The 17438-nt window shown below is 35.3% G+C and overlaps 1 protein-coding gene across 1 annotated transcript in view; it reads right to left on the bottom strand.

The window, feature by feature from the left end:
• DNAH12 (dynein axonemal heavy chain 12) overlaps positions 1-17438 on the bottom strand; it is a 246848-nt gene that overhangs the window by 77379 nt on the left and 152031 nt on the right. The window contains exons 39-45 of the mRNA XM_028169151.2: positions 14868-15006; positions 13613-13779; positions 10891-11146; positions 8873-9172; positions 8018-8196; positions 4154-4346; positions 2656-2817 (exon numbers count right to left, since the gene is read on the bottom strand). Coding sequence (XP_028024952.2) covers positions 2656-2817; positions 4154-4346; positions 8018-8196; positions 8873-9172; positions 10891-11146; positions 13613-13779; positions 14868-15006 — 1396 coding nt within the window. The remainder of the gene's footprint in view (positions 1-2655; positions 2818-4153; positions 4347-8017; positions 8197-8872; positions 9173-10890; positions 11147-13612; positions 13780-14867; positions 15007-17438) is intronic.

Genomic DNA, 17438 nt, shown 5'->3' with positions numbered 1-17438 from the left:
TCCATTTTGGACGTTCTTATGTTGTTTGAATTATCTAATTTTATTCTTACAATATTTGTATTTTTTGAAACGTTAATAGAGTTGTTTGGTAATGAGATTATAGGTCACTTTTAATTTTCTTCCCTTGTATATCTCTATATGAGAAAGGCATCTTACATGTAGTTAGGCATAATGGCTCTAGAACCAGACTTCTTGAATTCAAATCCCCGCTTGCAGCTGATTACCTATGTGACCTGAAGGCAAGTTACTTAACCTCTCTGTACCTTAGTTTCCTCATCTGTAAAATGGGGAAAAGAGTACCTAGATCAAAGGATTGTTGAGGAATCAAAAAGCCATTACATGTGAATACTTAAAATAGTTCTTTCCACATAGGTAAGTACCTTTCAGCTTTTTATATCCTACCTTTCTCTTTGTTCAAAGCAGAAAAGGTTTCATAGTCAATAAATTATCTTATAAATAGATATAAAATATTTTCAATAGCAAATTTAGGGAGTGGTCACAATGATTGTACAATTTCCAATGTTATAACAATGAATTTATTTCTAAAAGAATTCTCTACTATAGATATATGATAGCTATATCTATGGGAAACGGTAAGTCAACTCTGTATATTCATTCTGACAGTAATTCTCAAATTACGACTATTATGATCAGTGTCAATCTATGAAATTATGTCCAGGTGGTCTACCTGCATTAACTCTGAGTTAACAGGGGGACATTCAGATAGAGAAAGGTAATACATGGTTGTAACTGTAGAACAAGAGTTCACGAAAGGGCCAGGATGGTGATATAAATATAGGGGTTATTTACACAGAAATATTGGTTAATGCTTCTAGAGTAGAAGTAGGGAGTAATACACACACACACACACACACACACACACACACACACACACACTTTGGGAGCACAGCTGATTCTGGGGAGCAAGAAAAAGACTAGTTACTGAAGGAATAATTAGGGAGATAGGAAACAAACTGAGTGAAATTTCATAGCAGTCAAAAGAAAGCAGAGTTTAAAAGAAGGAATGATGAATTATTTCAAAGATGAATCAGAATTTTAAAAGGGAACTGAGAAAATATCACTAAATGTGGTAAATAAGTCACTACTACACTGAGAAAAATATTGCAATAATTTAATTCTGCAAGGAGTGCAAATGGAACAGTGGAAACGGTAGTCAGGAAATAGAGGTTTCTAGAACTCAGAGGTTCTGAGTCTAGAATGCTGATGTTGATGCCAGAGAGATGTGCTGAGTCTATAAGAGGTGCCCTCTAGGCAGTGCCAGGGCCAAGCTACAGAGGTCAGTTATAGGAAGTGAGGTTTAGAGTAAAATGTTTGCCAGATGGATGAAATAAGCAAAGTGATCTTCAAAGTGGGATGCAGGGTATGTAAAGAAATTAATATAACTTCTTTTACATTACCTTTTATATTTTTAAAAATTAGTATAAAGCAAGCAAAAACAGGAATGCATTTTGGTACCCCTGAGTTCTGACCATGACTATTTCCTTGTGGAAAAACTGGTATGGTGTTCCTAGGTTGGAATATGAAGTAAAGAAGTTCTTAAGGCTACTGTTGGGTCATACCATAAAATAGTGAAGCAATGGAAAAGCTTTGTAGCAAAATGATGAGAAGAAAAGATAAACAATAGCTACAGTGAGCAGAAAAGCCTTGCAAAGCTTAGAAAATCCCACTCCCCAAGGTGCCCTATTCCTTGGGTAGGAGTGTGAGGGATGAATTTATCCTATAAATTAGGAGAATTACGATTCTTCAGCAGCCTTAGCCACAACCTGGATGCTACTTGGGATTTTTTTTTCCTTTCTCCTTCCCCACGCCAGGCCATGAACTGGTAATGTATCAGATTTACTGAGGGCTTTCTAAGTGCCTGACATTCCATAAGTGCCTTACATTCTATAAGTGCCTTATTTCACTTGATCCTCAGAACTCACAAAAACTCTATGTAGGAGGAACTATTTTGTGTATATAACAGTTTCATTCCATAGACAAGAAAAGCAGAGTGCTTGAACAACCAGGGTGAAACCATTTTACTCCAGATGTTATCACTAGAGGCTGGAATGAAGCATCCTGGTGTGAGTGATAAAATCTGTGGGTAAAAGTAGTTATGGTACATGAAAGGGGAAATTACTAGCTGAAATCTTGTATGGGAAGATCTTAGAAATGGGGGTCAAAGGTCAGGACATCTGAAGTAGTGGGTGCTTCAAAAATGTATTTTTTTGTCAATTAAATCACAAAGCATGATTCTCAGATATATCAGAAATAATACAAGTAGTTTTGTTAAAATTTGAAAATTTTACTAACCAGTGGTAAACCATAAAAGCTAATCAAGTAGTGTTTTAAAGCTATATTTTCTCATATCACTGTAACCCTAAGATATGATTTTAAATCTCTAATCACTCATAAAACATGTTAAATAAGATCAAATGGATGAAACACACTGTCATCATTATGGAAAAAATGAATTAAAATAATTAAAATTCTGTCTCATAACTATCGAAGCTATCTAAAATTCACCAAAAAAGTATTAAAATAATATACATTAAGTTTTCAATTACCAAAATCCTCTGCACAAGATATATTTATCATGAAGAGCAGAAAAGCTTCAAGACATGTTGGGAGCAGCACTCCCTAAAAAGCATTTACCTCCATCACTTCTTGTTTTTCATCTGCTGCAAAAATATTAGGTACTTCTCCAGTATTGAGCACACTGTCGATATCCTCTAGAAAAGCTTCCTCTTTAATCTGAGTGTCCGTGATCAGAAAGACTGTCTTCTGGCCCCTCATGCCCACTTTCCTTAATAGAACCTTAAAATAAAAATGTACTTATAACCAGAATCTGGTGGAAATCTGTTGGTTTTGCTTTCCTTTCTTTTGATAACATCTCAAATTTAGAGTAGTACCTCTTCCATTTTGGCGGGGCTGTCAATCTGGGCCTCCATTTCTCCCACCCTTTTGGTGGGAGACTCCAACTGGCCAGTTTGCCAACCCCTTAGACATAGTCATTGATTCAGAGTCTTACTTCAGGGACTGAGATGGATTTCAAAACAGAAAGAATCTCTGTCCATCTAAGATCAAAGATATAAAGACCAGTTCTCTACACTAACTTTTAGGATGTAGAATTTTAGTATGTCAGGGTCAGAGAAAGTTTAAAAAGTCCAGTAATGTCTCTCTTATTTTTTTCCACTTTAGGTCATCTCTCTTCTGGGGCCTGCAGAGCCCTAGGCACATGAAGATGAAGCCCCAAGTATGCACTCCACTATTCTATTTGTTACTGGAATAGAAACACAGCTCCAAAGAAACTATTAAGATTTGACAACATTAATGACATCATCATCATCATTGAGGTTCATATTTAAGTCTACTGGAAAACATACATTTACCTGAAATAAGGCCTCTCTGAACTAGAATAAGGTAAAATCAGCAGCAGCCATGGTAACAGCAGTGGATAAGACTTAAGTCATAAATCCTGCTCTGCTGTGCATACCTTCTCTCAACTTCAGTTTCCTCATCAGTAAAACACAGAGACAACCATACCTGCTGCATTGAACTGTCATACCTATAGAATGACAGTATGTATATAAAGCACTTAAAACAGTGCTCAGCACACACAGTAACTGCTCTAGGAATAATATTATTATCATCATCACCAGTGGATTTAGCACACAGCTATACAGGTTGGCTCTCTCTTTACAGATAAAATAATGCATTGTAACACATATATGTAGAATCTAAAAAAAAAATGGTTCTGAAGAACCTAGGGGCAGGACAGGAATAAAGACACAGACGTAGAGAATGGACTTGAGGACACAGGGCGGGAGAAGGGTAAGCTGGGACGAAGTGAGAGAGTGGCATGGACATATATACATTACCAAATGTAAAATAGCTAGCTAGTGGGAAGCAGCCACATAACACAGGGAGATCAGCTCGGAGCTTTGTGTCCACCTAGAGGGGTGGGATAGGGAGGGTGGGAGGGAGGCTAAAGAAGGAGGGGATATGGGGATATATGTATATGTATAGCTGATTCACTTTGTTATACAAAGGAAACTAATACACCACTGTAAAGCAATTATACTCCAATAAAGATGTTAGAAAAATAATGCATTGATATTATTTTAGACACTAGATTTGTTCACAATTTTACCTTCAGGTCCTCTCTCCATTCATTCATACCATAGCTCTTAGAAATTTCTGGTTGGAAAATTTGCATTTTTGCCATGGATGTAGCCAGACGAGTTAAAGATTGACGACCACTTCCTCCAAGTCCAACAAGCAAAGCATTTCCACCAGACTGCTTTATAATTCGACATATTCGTGATAAATGTTCCAATACATACCTATGAAATATCGATATTATTATATTTGAAAGTATGAATATAAATGTATATTTACACATAACTATCATTTTGCTTTCCTAGAAGAATGGACCTTGCTGCCCCATATATTACTATCCCAATTTTAAAGAGGTAATCATCAAAGAGCATGATTTTTCAAATGCAGTTGCAATTGGATCATTTGATGTAAAGGAAAACTACTTGAGGTACAAATTCAGGAAATGTACTATACAAATTATAAAAATAAAATGAAATTGTAGTCATTTATACTGGGAGTATATTATTGCTTTTATTAAAAACATTTCTTTGGGAATTCCCTGGTGGTCCAGTGGTTAGGACTCTGGGCTTTCACTGCCAAGGGCCCAGGTTCGATCCCTGGTTGGGGAAATAAGATCCCACAAGCCACACAGCTCAGCCAATAACAAAACAAAACAAAACAAAAAAATCCCAAATTAATTCAATCTTTTAATACTAGGATTTCTATGAGAGAAATAGAAAATCAGTTATATACAAAACAGTAAATTCAGGAAACGTAGCCTCACTAGTAATTAGGGGAATTAAAACTAAAGTCACAAAGTAGGCATAGAGGGAACTTACCTCAACATAATAAAGGCCATATATGACAAACCCACAGCCAACATCGTTCTCAATGGTGAAAAACTGAAACCACTAAGATCAGGAACAAGACAAGGTTGCCCACTCTCACAACTCTTACTCAACATAGTTTTGGAAGTTTTAGCCACAGCAATCAGAGAAAAAAAGAAATAAAAGGAATCCAAATCGGAAAAGAAGAAGTAAAGCTGTCACTGTTTGCAGATGACATGATACTATACATAGAGAATCCTAAAGGTGCTACCAGAAAACTACTAGAGCTAATGAATGAATTTGGTAAAGTAGCAGGATACAAAATTAATGCACAGAAATCTCTTGCATTCCTATACACTAATGATGAAAAATCTGAAAGAGAAATTAAGAAAACACTCCTATTTACCATTGCAACAAAAAGAATAAAATACCTAGGAATAAACCTACCTAAGGAGAAAAAAGACCTGTATGCAGAAAATTATAAGATACTGATGAAAGAAATTAAAGATGATACAAATAGATGGAGAGATATACCATATTCTTGGATTGGAAGAATCAACATTGTGAAAATGACTATACTACCCAAAGCAATCTACAGATTCAGTGCAATCCCTATCAAACTACCACTGGCATTTTTCACAGAACTAGAACAAAAAATTTCACAATTTGTATGGAAACACAAAAGACCCCGAATAGCCAAAGCAATCTTGAGAAAGAAAAACGGAGCTGGAGGAATCAGGCTCCTGGACTTCAGACTATACTACAAAGCTACAGTAATCAAGACAGTATGGTACTGGCACAAAAACAGAAATATAGATCAATGGAACAGGATAGAAAGCCCAGAGATAAACCCACGCATGTATGGTCACCTTATCTTTGATAAAGGAGGCAAGAATATACAGTGGAGAAAAGACAGCCTCTTCAATAAATGGTGCTGGGAAAACTGGACAGGTACATGTAAAAGAATGAAATTAGAACACTCCCTAACACCATACACAAAAATAAACTCAAAATGGATTAAAGACCTAAATGTAAGGCCAGACACTATCAAACTCTTAGAGGAAAACATAGGCAGAACACTCTATGACATAAATCACAGCAAGATCCTTTTGACCCACCTCCTAGAGAAATGGAAATAAAAACAAAAATAAACAAATGGGACCTAATGAAACTTAAAAGCTTTTGCACAGCAAAGGAAACCATAAACAAGACCAAAAGACAACCCTCAGAATGGGAGAAAATATTTGCAAATGAAGCAATTGACAAAGGATTAATCTCCAAAATTTACAAGCAGCTCATGCAGCTCAATATAATAAAAACAAACAACCCAATCCAAAAATGGGCAGAAGAACTAAATAGACATTTCTCCAAAGAAGATATACAGATTGCCAACAAACACATGAAAGAATGCTCAACATCATTAATCATTATAGAAAGGCAAATCAAAACTACAAGGAGATATCATCTCACACCGGTCAGAATGGCCATCATCAAAAAATCTACAAACAATAAATGCTGGAAAGGGTGTGGAGAAAAAGGAACTCTCTTGCACTGTTGGTGGGAATGTAAATTGATACAGCCACTATGGAGAACAGTATGGAGGTTCATTAAAAAACTAAAAATAGAACTACCATATGACCCAGCAATCCCACTACTGGGCATGTACCCTGAGAAAACCATAATTCAAGAAGAGTCATGTACCACAACGTTCATTGCAGCTCTATTTACAATAGCCAGGATATAGAAGCAACCTAAGTGTCCATCGACAGATGAATGGATAAAGAAGATGTGGCACATATATACAATGGAATATTTCTCAGCCATAAAAAGAAACGAAATTGAGTTATTTGTAGTGAGGTGGATGGACCTAGAGTCTGTCATACAGAGTGAAGTAAGTCAGAAAGAGAAAAACAAATACCGTATGCTAACACATATACATGGAATCTAAAAAACAAACAAAAAAAATGGTCATGAAGAACATAGGGGCAAGACGGGAATAAAGACGCAGACCTACTAGAGAATGGACTTGAGGATATGGGGAGGGGGAAGGGTAAGATGGGACAAAGTGAGAGAGTGGCATGGACATATATACACTGCCAAATGTAAAATAGATAGCTAGTGGGAAGCAGCCACATAGCACAGGGAGATCAGCTCCATGCTTCGTGATCACCTAGAGGGGTGGGATAGGGAGGGTGGGAGGGAGGGAGATGCAAGAGGGAAGAGATACGGGGATATAAACTAATCCACTTTGTTATAAAGCAGAAACTAACACACCATTGTAAAGCAGTTATACTCCAATAAAGATGTTAAAAAAAAAAACAAAAAAACTAAAGTCACAGTCAGATACCATTCCACTCTCCTTCGACTGACAAAACTTACCAAGTCTGGCAATCCTAAGTGTTGTGAAGGGTGAGAAACAATGGAAGCTCTTAAAAACAATAATTATTTTTGAAGATACTTTGGCAAAACTTTGTAAAGTAGAAGATGCTTACATACCATGACACAATAATTCCATTTCTAAGAATATAGCCTAGAGAAGTTCTTACACATGTAACTAAGGAGACATGAATGTTCAAATCTTTTTTTTAATTACATAAACTAGAAATTACCTAGAAGTCTATCTCAGAAGAATGACTATGTTCTGTTAAAATTATACAATGCAGTGCAATACAGTAGTAAAAATTCATCTTTTGTGAATTTCACAATCTAGAATAAACCAACTTGCAGAGGAATGTGCACAGTATGAGACATGCAAAATAAGATTGCATGTATGTTTAGGAACACACACGTGTAGTAAAAGGCCAAAGAAACACATGAGTTTCTTTTTACCCCTGTAAGGTACAATAGGGATGCAGTGAGGGAGGGCTGGCTACACAAGGGACTTCAAATAAATTGCTAGTATTTTATGCCCTTTTTTTTTAATCAAAGTATATTTGATTTACAATACTGTGTTTAGTATTTTATGTCTCAAGCTGGGTGATGGGTAGAAGATTGTTCATCATATTTTTATATCTTTTTGTACATTTTAAATATTTCACAATAAAATTTTATAAACAGTAATTTTAACCATCAATACCAAATATAGGTACCTAAAAATGACAAGATTCATTCTTGTTTTGTGAGTTTGATTATACTCATCTAAGCATTGTTCCACGATGTCACTAAAATCATGAATATTTGGAATTTCAATATAAACTCTGTCATCTCCTTCAAGGTCAGGATTCATATAGTCACCAAACATGAGATTTCTTAAGTCCTCTTCAGTTACCTATAAAATGGAAATCAACAGATTATATTAAAACTTAAAATTTTTTCTAAAATAATTTTAAAACAAAAATTTTTCTGAAATAAATTTAAGAAAATTTTAAATTTTTTTCTAAAATAAATTTAAGAAAACGTTACACAAAATTTTGTTTTATCTATGTTATGGGATGATTATCAATTAGATAATTCTTTTAAATATTAGGATAGTAAATAATATACTTGCAAAATTAATACCTGAAATTATATTATAACCTTAGGAAGTTAAAAAAACCCAGTTTTTTCTATCATATAAGTTTTTTGCCCCCAGGGGCAGGAAAAGTCATTCTGAGCATCCCATTTTGTGAGTCATTACTAAGGGATGGTTACCATGTTAAGCACCTTATATCAATTATATCATTCAATCCCTATCATATAACTTCTATGTTATACACATAATTCCTCTGAAAGCAAATCTTCTCAAAATAAATACCTATCTATGAGGAAAGTTAAAAGAATATGATCATTAAGAAATAATAGTTTGTTATAAAGCAGAAACTAACACACCATTGTAAAGCAATTATACTCCAATAAAGATGTTAAAAAAAAAGTAATAGTATTCTTTCAAAGATAAGTTGATTGTAATAATTCATGCTATTGGATTGTTTTAACTTAATATATTTTTAATCATTAAATATACTCACTGGTGCATTCCCTTTCCTCAAATGTGAAAAGATACTATCAAATGATTCTTTAAAATGGTCTCTTATAACATTTTTGGTTAAAGTGAACAGCCAGAATCGGTCATTATCATTAATGAGGCGATCATAAAACACTCGGAGAACCTCATGCACAAACAGACGGATCATAGTGTGCTTGCTCTGCACGGCACCTCTTTCAATGAGCAAGCAGCCTCGGATGACACGTGAAAAATCCCGTAAGTTGAAAGTGTAATGAGATTTTGTGGGAGTGGGCAAAAGATTTTCCATGGATTGTTTATATATCTGAATATGAAAAAAGCAACAAAGCAAAAATAAAATGCTTATAATCAGCAAAGTCAATAATACAAAGCCAACAACAATGTAATATACTGTAAAAGATAGTATATTATATAAAATATTTTATTTATCCTATCACATCATATTGACTTGGAAAATTGTATAGTACTGAGTCTAATATAGCATATATCTATTTCTTTTGGTTTATAGCACTCAACCAGGCATTATAAAGTTGAGGGAACTTAATATTATCTGATTCCATCCAAGCTCAAGAAGTGACAAAGCTTTTATTTCCCAGTAATTATGGTTGTTCCATTTAAAGGCGAATGACCTGGGATTAAATAGTTAACAAAAACTTTAGTAGAAAGTGAAATCAGATAACTCATATTGAAGCGTTCGAAATGAAGAGGATGATGAAACAATTTTCTTTGACCACCACTGACTTCAAAACAAATCAGCGTGTTCTCTCCCTTCCCTTCTCTCTCGTTTTCTCTCTCCCCTCTCCTCCTCCTATCTTAATTGGCTATAATATCAAAATGAAGTATATTTTTACTACATGCTGAATTCACCAAATGAAGTTTAACATCCTCTTTAAGAAAAGTAAATTAAATCTTTTATAATATAGCCTGAAAAAAAATCCAAATGAAATTATTTTTTATTTATATATGTTCTCTAATTCATCTCCCCTAATCTCCACATATGGTAGGTCTACAATACATCAAAGACAGGAAAAAAAGAGGATCCTTTCTGTATCCTCTTTTGCCTAACCAACTCCCCTCTCTTTCCAGGAGATGCCTGAAATATAACTACCATATTTTATAAATAGAAGAATTTTTCTGTATAAGTACAGAAATTATAATGTACTATCTCTTTGCTCATAGTTTCTCTATTTTAACAACCCAATTTTCCACCAGAACAGGGGCAGAAGAGCTTTAGAAAGATACAATGCTCTTGGAAACTGATGGAATGATTCTAGGGAGTGGTTGCAGTGATGCCAAAGTGAACCCCACTGTATCGAGGCTCCAGAAAGCTTAGTTCAATGAGATTATCACTAAATTACCTTAAATACATTTTTTTCCCTTTTACCATCAGCGATGAGGCTGGCTCTGGCCTCTGATCCAAAGCAGGTAACACACCCTGAATAAGTTAAGGGCTGCTCTTTGGCCATATGGGCAGTCTTGTTTTCTAGTCCCACCCTTGTATTCTCTTTTTTTTTTTTTTTCACTGCTACTCCTAAGTTATGTGGTCTGGCAAAAATAATGTATTCATAAGCTTCTTAAGTTTCTTTCTTTTTTTTTTTTTGACACAACATGAAGAATGGGAGGGAAGAGAGAGAAGGGAAAATTAGTAAATACTAGAGTAGGAACCCAACAATTAGGGAAACACCCACAATGTGGCAGATACTGGTTCTGGATGATTTCCTTATAATAACCTTGTGAAATAGGTATTATCTCCCATTTTAGTGATTAAAAAAGTAAGTTTCTGGAAGGTCAAGTTACTTGCTCAAGGCCAGATAGCTAGGAAATAGCAGTCAAGACTCAAACCCAGTTAGATTCCCCAATTTCAAAGCCTATGATCTTCCTGTTCTCAAGCCTTCCTAACAGCTTCTCTGACGCTGAAGACTAAAGTGGCTAAGGGAAAAAAGAAGTTAAAAAAAAACAAAAAGGAAGGATCAAATAAGGATATATGTAGTATTAAAACACTCTATTGCATTCTTTGCTCACCTCCATAGTCCCATTGACAATTTGGTTCCCAACTAAAAAGTACTCAGGAGGAAATTCACGAGTCCTAAGGTAGAATGCTACAATTGATGAGAAGATTCGGACCATGGTTTCATCACTAAAAGTATTAATAGTGCAGATGTTGAAATGTCTAATAAAACGGGGAGTGACTGGATTTCTTCCACCACCTGGAGGGCCCATGGCAGCAATCAGTTCGATGTCAACCAATGTGATTTTACTTGTGTCCTTAAGGTCATACCTTGAAAGCACATAAAAATTCCAAAACAATCAGTTATAAAGCCAACAAGATGGATTCAAAAGTAGATCTCCTTAGAAAATTAATCTGATTTTAGCTTCTTTAAATGGAAGAAGATTAGATAATGCTTGGAGTAAGAGAGAAGTTTTTTTTTAAGGATTCCTATAATTTTTATTTCTTTTTTTTTTAAATTGAGGTATAACTGACATAACATTAGTGTCCGTGTACACCGTAATGATTTGATATTTGTCCAAATTGTAAAATGATCACCACAATAAGTCAGTTAACATTTGTCACCATACATAGTTACATATTTTTTTTTCTTGTGATAACTTTCAAGATTCACCCTCCTAGCTACTTTCAAATATGCGATACAGTATTATTAACTATAGTCACCATGATGTACATTACAGCCCCCTGACTTCCTCATTTTATAACTGGTAATTTGTACTTTTTGACCCTCTTCACCTATTTTGCTCCCCCTATCCCTCGCCTCAGGCAACCACCAATCTGCAGAGAAAACTTGTTTTAAAGCAGCACTCTATTTCTCCTTTCAGTGACACTGATTCTGTTGCCCAGATTCTGGGTATCTAGAAGGTCCCTTCCTCTTGCTCTTGCCTTTCTTTTTTCCAATTCTTTCCAATTTGACTCTCTGCTTTGCCTCTTCACACTCCAAATCCAGAAGCATGGATGAGAGATCAATCTTTTTTGTGGATGGTTACAGGTAAATGACAATATGTCTCACTTTGCCTAGGACAACTGTTGTTTGTGCCTGTCCTGTAGTAACTATTAACACTCCCCTTTTTCTCTCAGAAATGTCCTGGTTTGAACAGTAAACTATATACTTATTCTACTTACAGCTAAGTCCTGATTTCTTTTTCTCATCTCAAATCTTATCTTCAGAGCACAAAAGGATGTATAAATAGAACCTATACACAATTTTGTTATATAAAAAGAGACCCATCAGGGAATAACAAAGCTTCAAAGAAGTTTTAATCAGAAAGGGGTATACAGGGCTTCCCTGGTGGTGCAGTGGTTGAGAATCTGCCTGCTAATGCAGGGGACACGGGTTCGAGCCCTGGTCTGGGAAGATCCCACATGCCGCGGAGCAACTAGGCCCGTGAGCCACAACTACTGAGCCTGCGCGTCTGGAGCCTGTGCTCCGCAACAAGAGAGGCCGCGATAATGAGAGGCCCGCGCACCGCGATGAAGAGTGGCCCCCGCTTGCCACAACTAGAGAAAGCCTTCGCACAGAAACGAAGACCCAACACAGCCATAAATAAATAAATAAAAATTAAAAAAAAAAAAAAAAAAGAAAGGGGTATACAAATGACTCGGTTTAGCTGGAACCACTCAGAGTGAAAAGCTGCTTATTTCCAACAGGTCATAAAGTCCTTTAATATTAAGTTCTTGCAAAAAAAGGGGGGTGGTTATGGGAGAAATCTATACAGCCAGTTCTTAGTCTAAAAGTACCATAGAAAGTATGAAAATATGACTTGATTTTTGGCAACAACTCTAGTAACTGTCAATAAGAGACTGGTTAAGTAAATTATAGCAAGATCCACAAAACTAAACAGTATTAAAAGGCAACAAAATGAATGAGATAGACAAATAATATAGATAGGTGAATGAGACAGACAAATAATATCGATAAATATTTAAGTGCAAATAAGTTGCAAAAACATTATATGTAATATGGGTCTTTTTTTAATAAAAATATATTTATACAGAAAAAAACCTTGCAAGAATAGGGAATACACTATTAACAGTGGTTATCTCCTGGAGGCAGGATTCCAAGGGCATGCAATAACAACAACAAAAATATAATCCCAAAATATGACTTAGCTTCACAATTAGGTTACCCTTACCTTGAGATAAAAATCATGGCATATTAGGGATTAGGAAAGTATTTTAACAGGAGGAAATGAAGAATTATTAATCCGAACTAAAAGATACAATGTCTTATTTGTTGGAAACTAACCATGTCATCATAAAATAGGGTGGGAGGAATGGAAGAGTTATCTACGAAATTGCTGTCAAAACCAAGCCATCCCAAGGATACAGTACTCCCAAATAGTTATAGATAATATAAAGAATTTTAAAATGGTAGAAACGTAGGGTGCTGGTTACGGTTAATTAGGTTGGAGACTACCCACAAATTCTCAGCGCTGGGTGATGGTAAAAGATGTAATTTGTAAATTATATTTAATAATTGAAAGTAGTAGATAAAAAGGACAAAAATTAATACATTATTGAATAAATATATCTCCAATACTGGATTATTCTTCCATGGTATAAAAAGGTATAGAAAAGTCTTCCAAAATTTTCTTTATAGGAAAATCTGAGCAACCATTTTCTTCCATAAGTAATTTGAGAAAATGTATTATTTTGATGTGAGAAATTAAAATAGAAAAAGAGAACAAGAAATAACTTCAGCATGGCTACTTAAGACTTTAATTAAATAGTTACCAATTCCCACAGTCAAAAAACTGTCGTAATAATTCAATAGGAGGTTGAGCTCCATATTTCTCCAATGCAGGCATATTCATGTCATCTATAAAAATTACGCACTTCTTTCCCATAGGTGGTCCAAAAACTCCTTTGCGTCTTTTATCCAGCCTAGCCATAATAATGTTCTAAAATATAAAAAATAAATAGTAGTATATTTAAAGCCATACTTAACACCAGAAAAAAAAAAAGAAATTTAACAGTCTAATTATGTAAGGGAATAATGCCAAGCAACACTATGTGCATGTTTATTCATTTATATTTATTCATTTTAGGGTTATACCAAACTTCATATTCAACATCATTCAAAGAGCATATATTGAAATCCTTCTATGTGCTCAGAATTGTTACATGTTTATATGTAACCAATTGTTACACCTATTTATATATTTATATTGTATACACACATATGCACACACACACAAAAAATATTTTCTATATTGGATACCCCAACATATCTATTAACTTTAACTTAATATCTAAAAGCACTAATCTAAATTTGTAGTATTTTGAAATTAGGGAATTCTACTGGCTTAAAACAACAAAAATGAGCACCATAGATCAGGAGAGAATGGACAGATATAAATTTAGGAATGGATGATAAAAATGGTGATTAGAAAAGATCTCATGCAGTACTTTCATCTTGGCACCTCTGGGGGTAAAGGGTGGGATGCACAGTTTCCTGTCACAGAAGGTCATACAATAAACAGTGTATGGTTTGAAAGGTCTTTCAATGACAGAACTTCAGTAGGCAGCAAATACCCCTAGGGGACCATCTAGGAGAGTCTCAAAAGAACAAGTTCTCTCTCTCTCTCTCTCTCCCTCTCTCTCCCTCGTTCTCTGTCTCTCTCTCCCTCTCTCTCTCTCTCTCCCCCCCCCCTTGTCTCCTTTTCTCTCTCTTTCCCTCTCTCTCTTCCACCCTCCCTCCCTTCTCCTTTTCTTCTCCAGTTAAGAAATCAATTGTTGCTTCTTGGGCTTGAAAAAAAAGATGACAAAGCTCAACAATTCAGTATTAATGCAAAAATGTTCTCTTGAACTTTTGTCCTTAAAACGTGATTTTTAAAACTTACTTGTAATGCCAAAAAGAAGTTTTGAAGTTTTATTTAAATTCATAGAGGATTTACACAGCTGCTCATTTAAAATACAGTTTTAAATGCTAACCGAAAAGGCAAAAAAATTAATAATTATAGACCCATGTTTCTGGCTTTTAACTAACCTGAACCTGATTGGCACTGGTCCGTGCGGAGAAATTAACATAAAAAGGAAAGTACAGGTCCTTTTCCAAGTGATTCATCAGCTTATCCTTCACATACACTGATTTTCCTGTACCCGTTGGACCCACAAGAAGTAGCGGCCTTAATGAAACAGTGAACATATCATTCAAAAGGAGAAAAAGTCAGAATACATTTCAATTAGAGGAGGCTGGATTTAGTTGAAAACCTAAATAGTAATCAAATCATCTTCATCCAAAAACTCACATTTCAATTTATCATTGTAATTTCATAAAAGACAGGTGAAAGTAACAATTGGCATTCAGTTTTGCTTACTTACTGAAACTTAAATAGTAACAAACTATTATTTGAACAAATGTAACATTGCTATATGCAAAAACACTCATAAAACAAGTAGTAACATGCTTAACTTTTCAGAAAAAAAAAAAAAAAAGCCAAAGTTTGTCTCCTCAGAAAAGTGATGTATTTGTACTTTTTAGTTAGAGGTACAGGCAAGAGGGTGCCGTGTGGAATAGACTAATAGGATGATGACAATAAGAGAGGTTGAAAGTGTTTCGCAGTTATCTCAATAGCATAAAGCTTTTGTGAGAAACTAAATAACAATGAATTCTAAAGGTAACGGTTATATATGCCCATTAATAGCATTTTTGAATCAAGTCAGTGTTACTAACTGAAAATACTTGTCTAAAAGCAAACTCTAAGGAATTCCCTATTCCAAGGGCTTCAAAAGCAGGGCTTCTCATTTTTGAGTGGTCTGAACTAATTTTAAAGGGAAAAAAAATCCTAAGAGTTTATGTTCACAGAACCCTGGAGAATCCCAGTTTGAGACATACTGAATTAAAAATTAAATACTGTCACTTTATTTGACAACTTGGCACCACATGCTACATAAAGACAAACACAAAGGCTGGCACTAAAACTGAGCAGCAGTAATCAGGTATAAAAAGTCATCTATATGACCCAAATTATGATAATATTAATTTTTAAAATTATCATTAAAGTAGAAACATAAAATTAATACTATAAACAAAAAAAGATCATTTAGAACTACAGTGATGCCTGAGAATTCATCTACGCTTTCCAGTCTGAGTAACACGTTATGGAAAACTATTTGTTAAAATAATTTTACTAAATAAACACTGTTCTTAACTTGAGGTCCATGGATCAAACTGAAGAAATTCTTAGACAGTATTGAGAGTTTGTGAACTTAGATGACATAGAGTTTATACCTTTACTTTCACTACCCTTAACTAAAATGGAGCAATTTATAATATAGTACCTGTGTACTTTATTATCAATAATAATATTGATAATATTTGTCATCAATAGAAATCACAGATATTATACTAAATATTACAATTGTTAGAGATATCTCAAAAATATCACTTATGCCCATTGCTTCTTCAAAATTATGATCATCAGCAGACTCACTGCTAGATCTTATTATTTAATGTGTTAATAAAAAGCACATTATTACTACTATAGCTCAAATTTGTTCAATATTTTAATAAATATATTTTAATATGTGGTTTGCTTTATAATCCTATGTTTGTACTTATTCATTTAAAAGCATTATTCTGGGCTTCCCTGGTGGCGCAGTGGTTGAGAGTCTGCCTGCTGATGCAGGGGACGCGGGTTCGAGCCCTGGTCTGGGAGGATCCCGCGTGCCGCGGAGCGGCTGGGCCCGTGAGCCACAGTTGCTGAGCCTGCGCGTCTGGAGCCTGTGCCCCGCGACGGGAGGGGCCGCGATAGAGAAAGGCCCGCGCACCGCGATGAAGAGCGGTCCCCGCACCGCGATGAAGAGTGGCCCCCGCTTGCCGCAACTGGAGAAAGCCCTCGCACGAACCGAAGACCCAACACAGCCAAAAATAAATAAATAAATAAATAAATAAATAAGAAAATCCTTTAAAAAAAAAAAAAAAAAGCATTATTCTGACAAATGGTTCATGGAACAAGAGAATTCCTGTACCAGGAATTCCCCAGAATTGACAAGTACCTTCCTTGCTTAATGAAGTTTTTAATATTTGCCTCTAAATGCAAAAATGCAACTATGGGTACAAAATAGGGATAAAATAATGTTCCCTCATAAGCTATTTTTCTTTTTTTTTAATTAAACAGGATAAAACTGTCACAAAATTTACTCAGAAATACGTTCTTCATCAAAAACAAATAAACCATGACATTCATGCATATTATGTAAGCTTGTCCAGTTTAAATAATATTTTTTTTATAATTTTATTTATTTATTTTTTTACTTTTGGCTATGTTGGGTCTTCATTGCTGCACGCAGGCTTTCTCTAGGTATGGCGAGTGGGGGCTACTCTTCGTTGTGGTGTGCGGGCTTCTCATTGCCGTGGCTTCTCCTGTTGTGGAGCATGGGCTCTAGGTGCATGGGCTTCAGTAGTTGTGGCCCACAGGCTCTAGAGCGCAGGCTCAGTAACTGGGGCACATGGGCTTAGTTGCTCCGTGGCATGTGGGATCTTCCCAGACCAGGGCTTGAACCCATGTCCCCTGCATTGGCAGGTGGATTCTTAACCACTGAGCCACCAGGGAAG

The sequence above is a fragment of the Balaenoptera acutorostrata genome, chromosome 10 (assembly GCF_949987535.1).
Source record: "Balaenoptera acutorostrata chromosome 10, mBalAcu1.1, whole genome shotgun sequence".
In the NCBI taxonomy this organism is placed as follows: domain Eukaryota; kingdom Metazoa; phylum Chordata; class Mammalia; order Artiodactyla; family Balaenopteridae; genus Balaenoptera; species Balaenoptera acutorostrata.
This window is presented reverse-complemented; position numbering and strand designations above follow the sequence as displayed.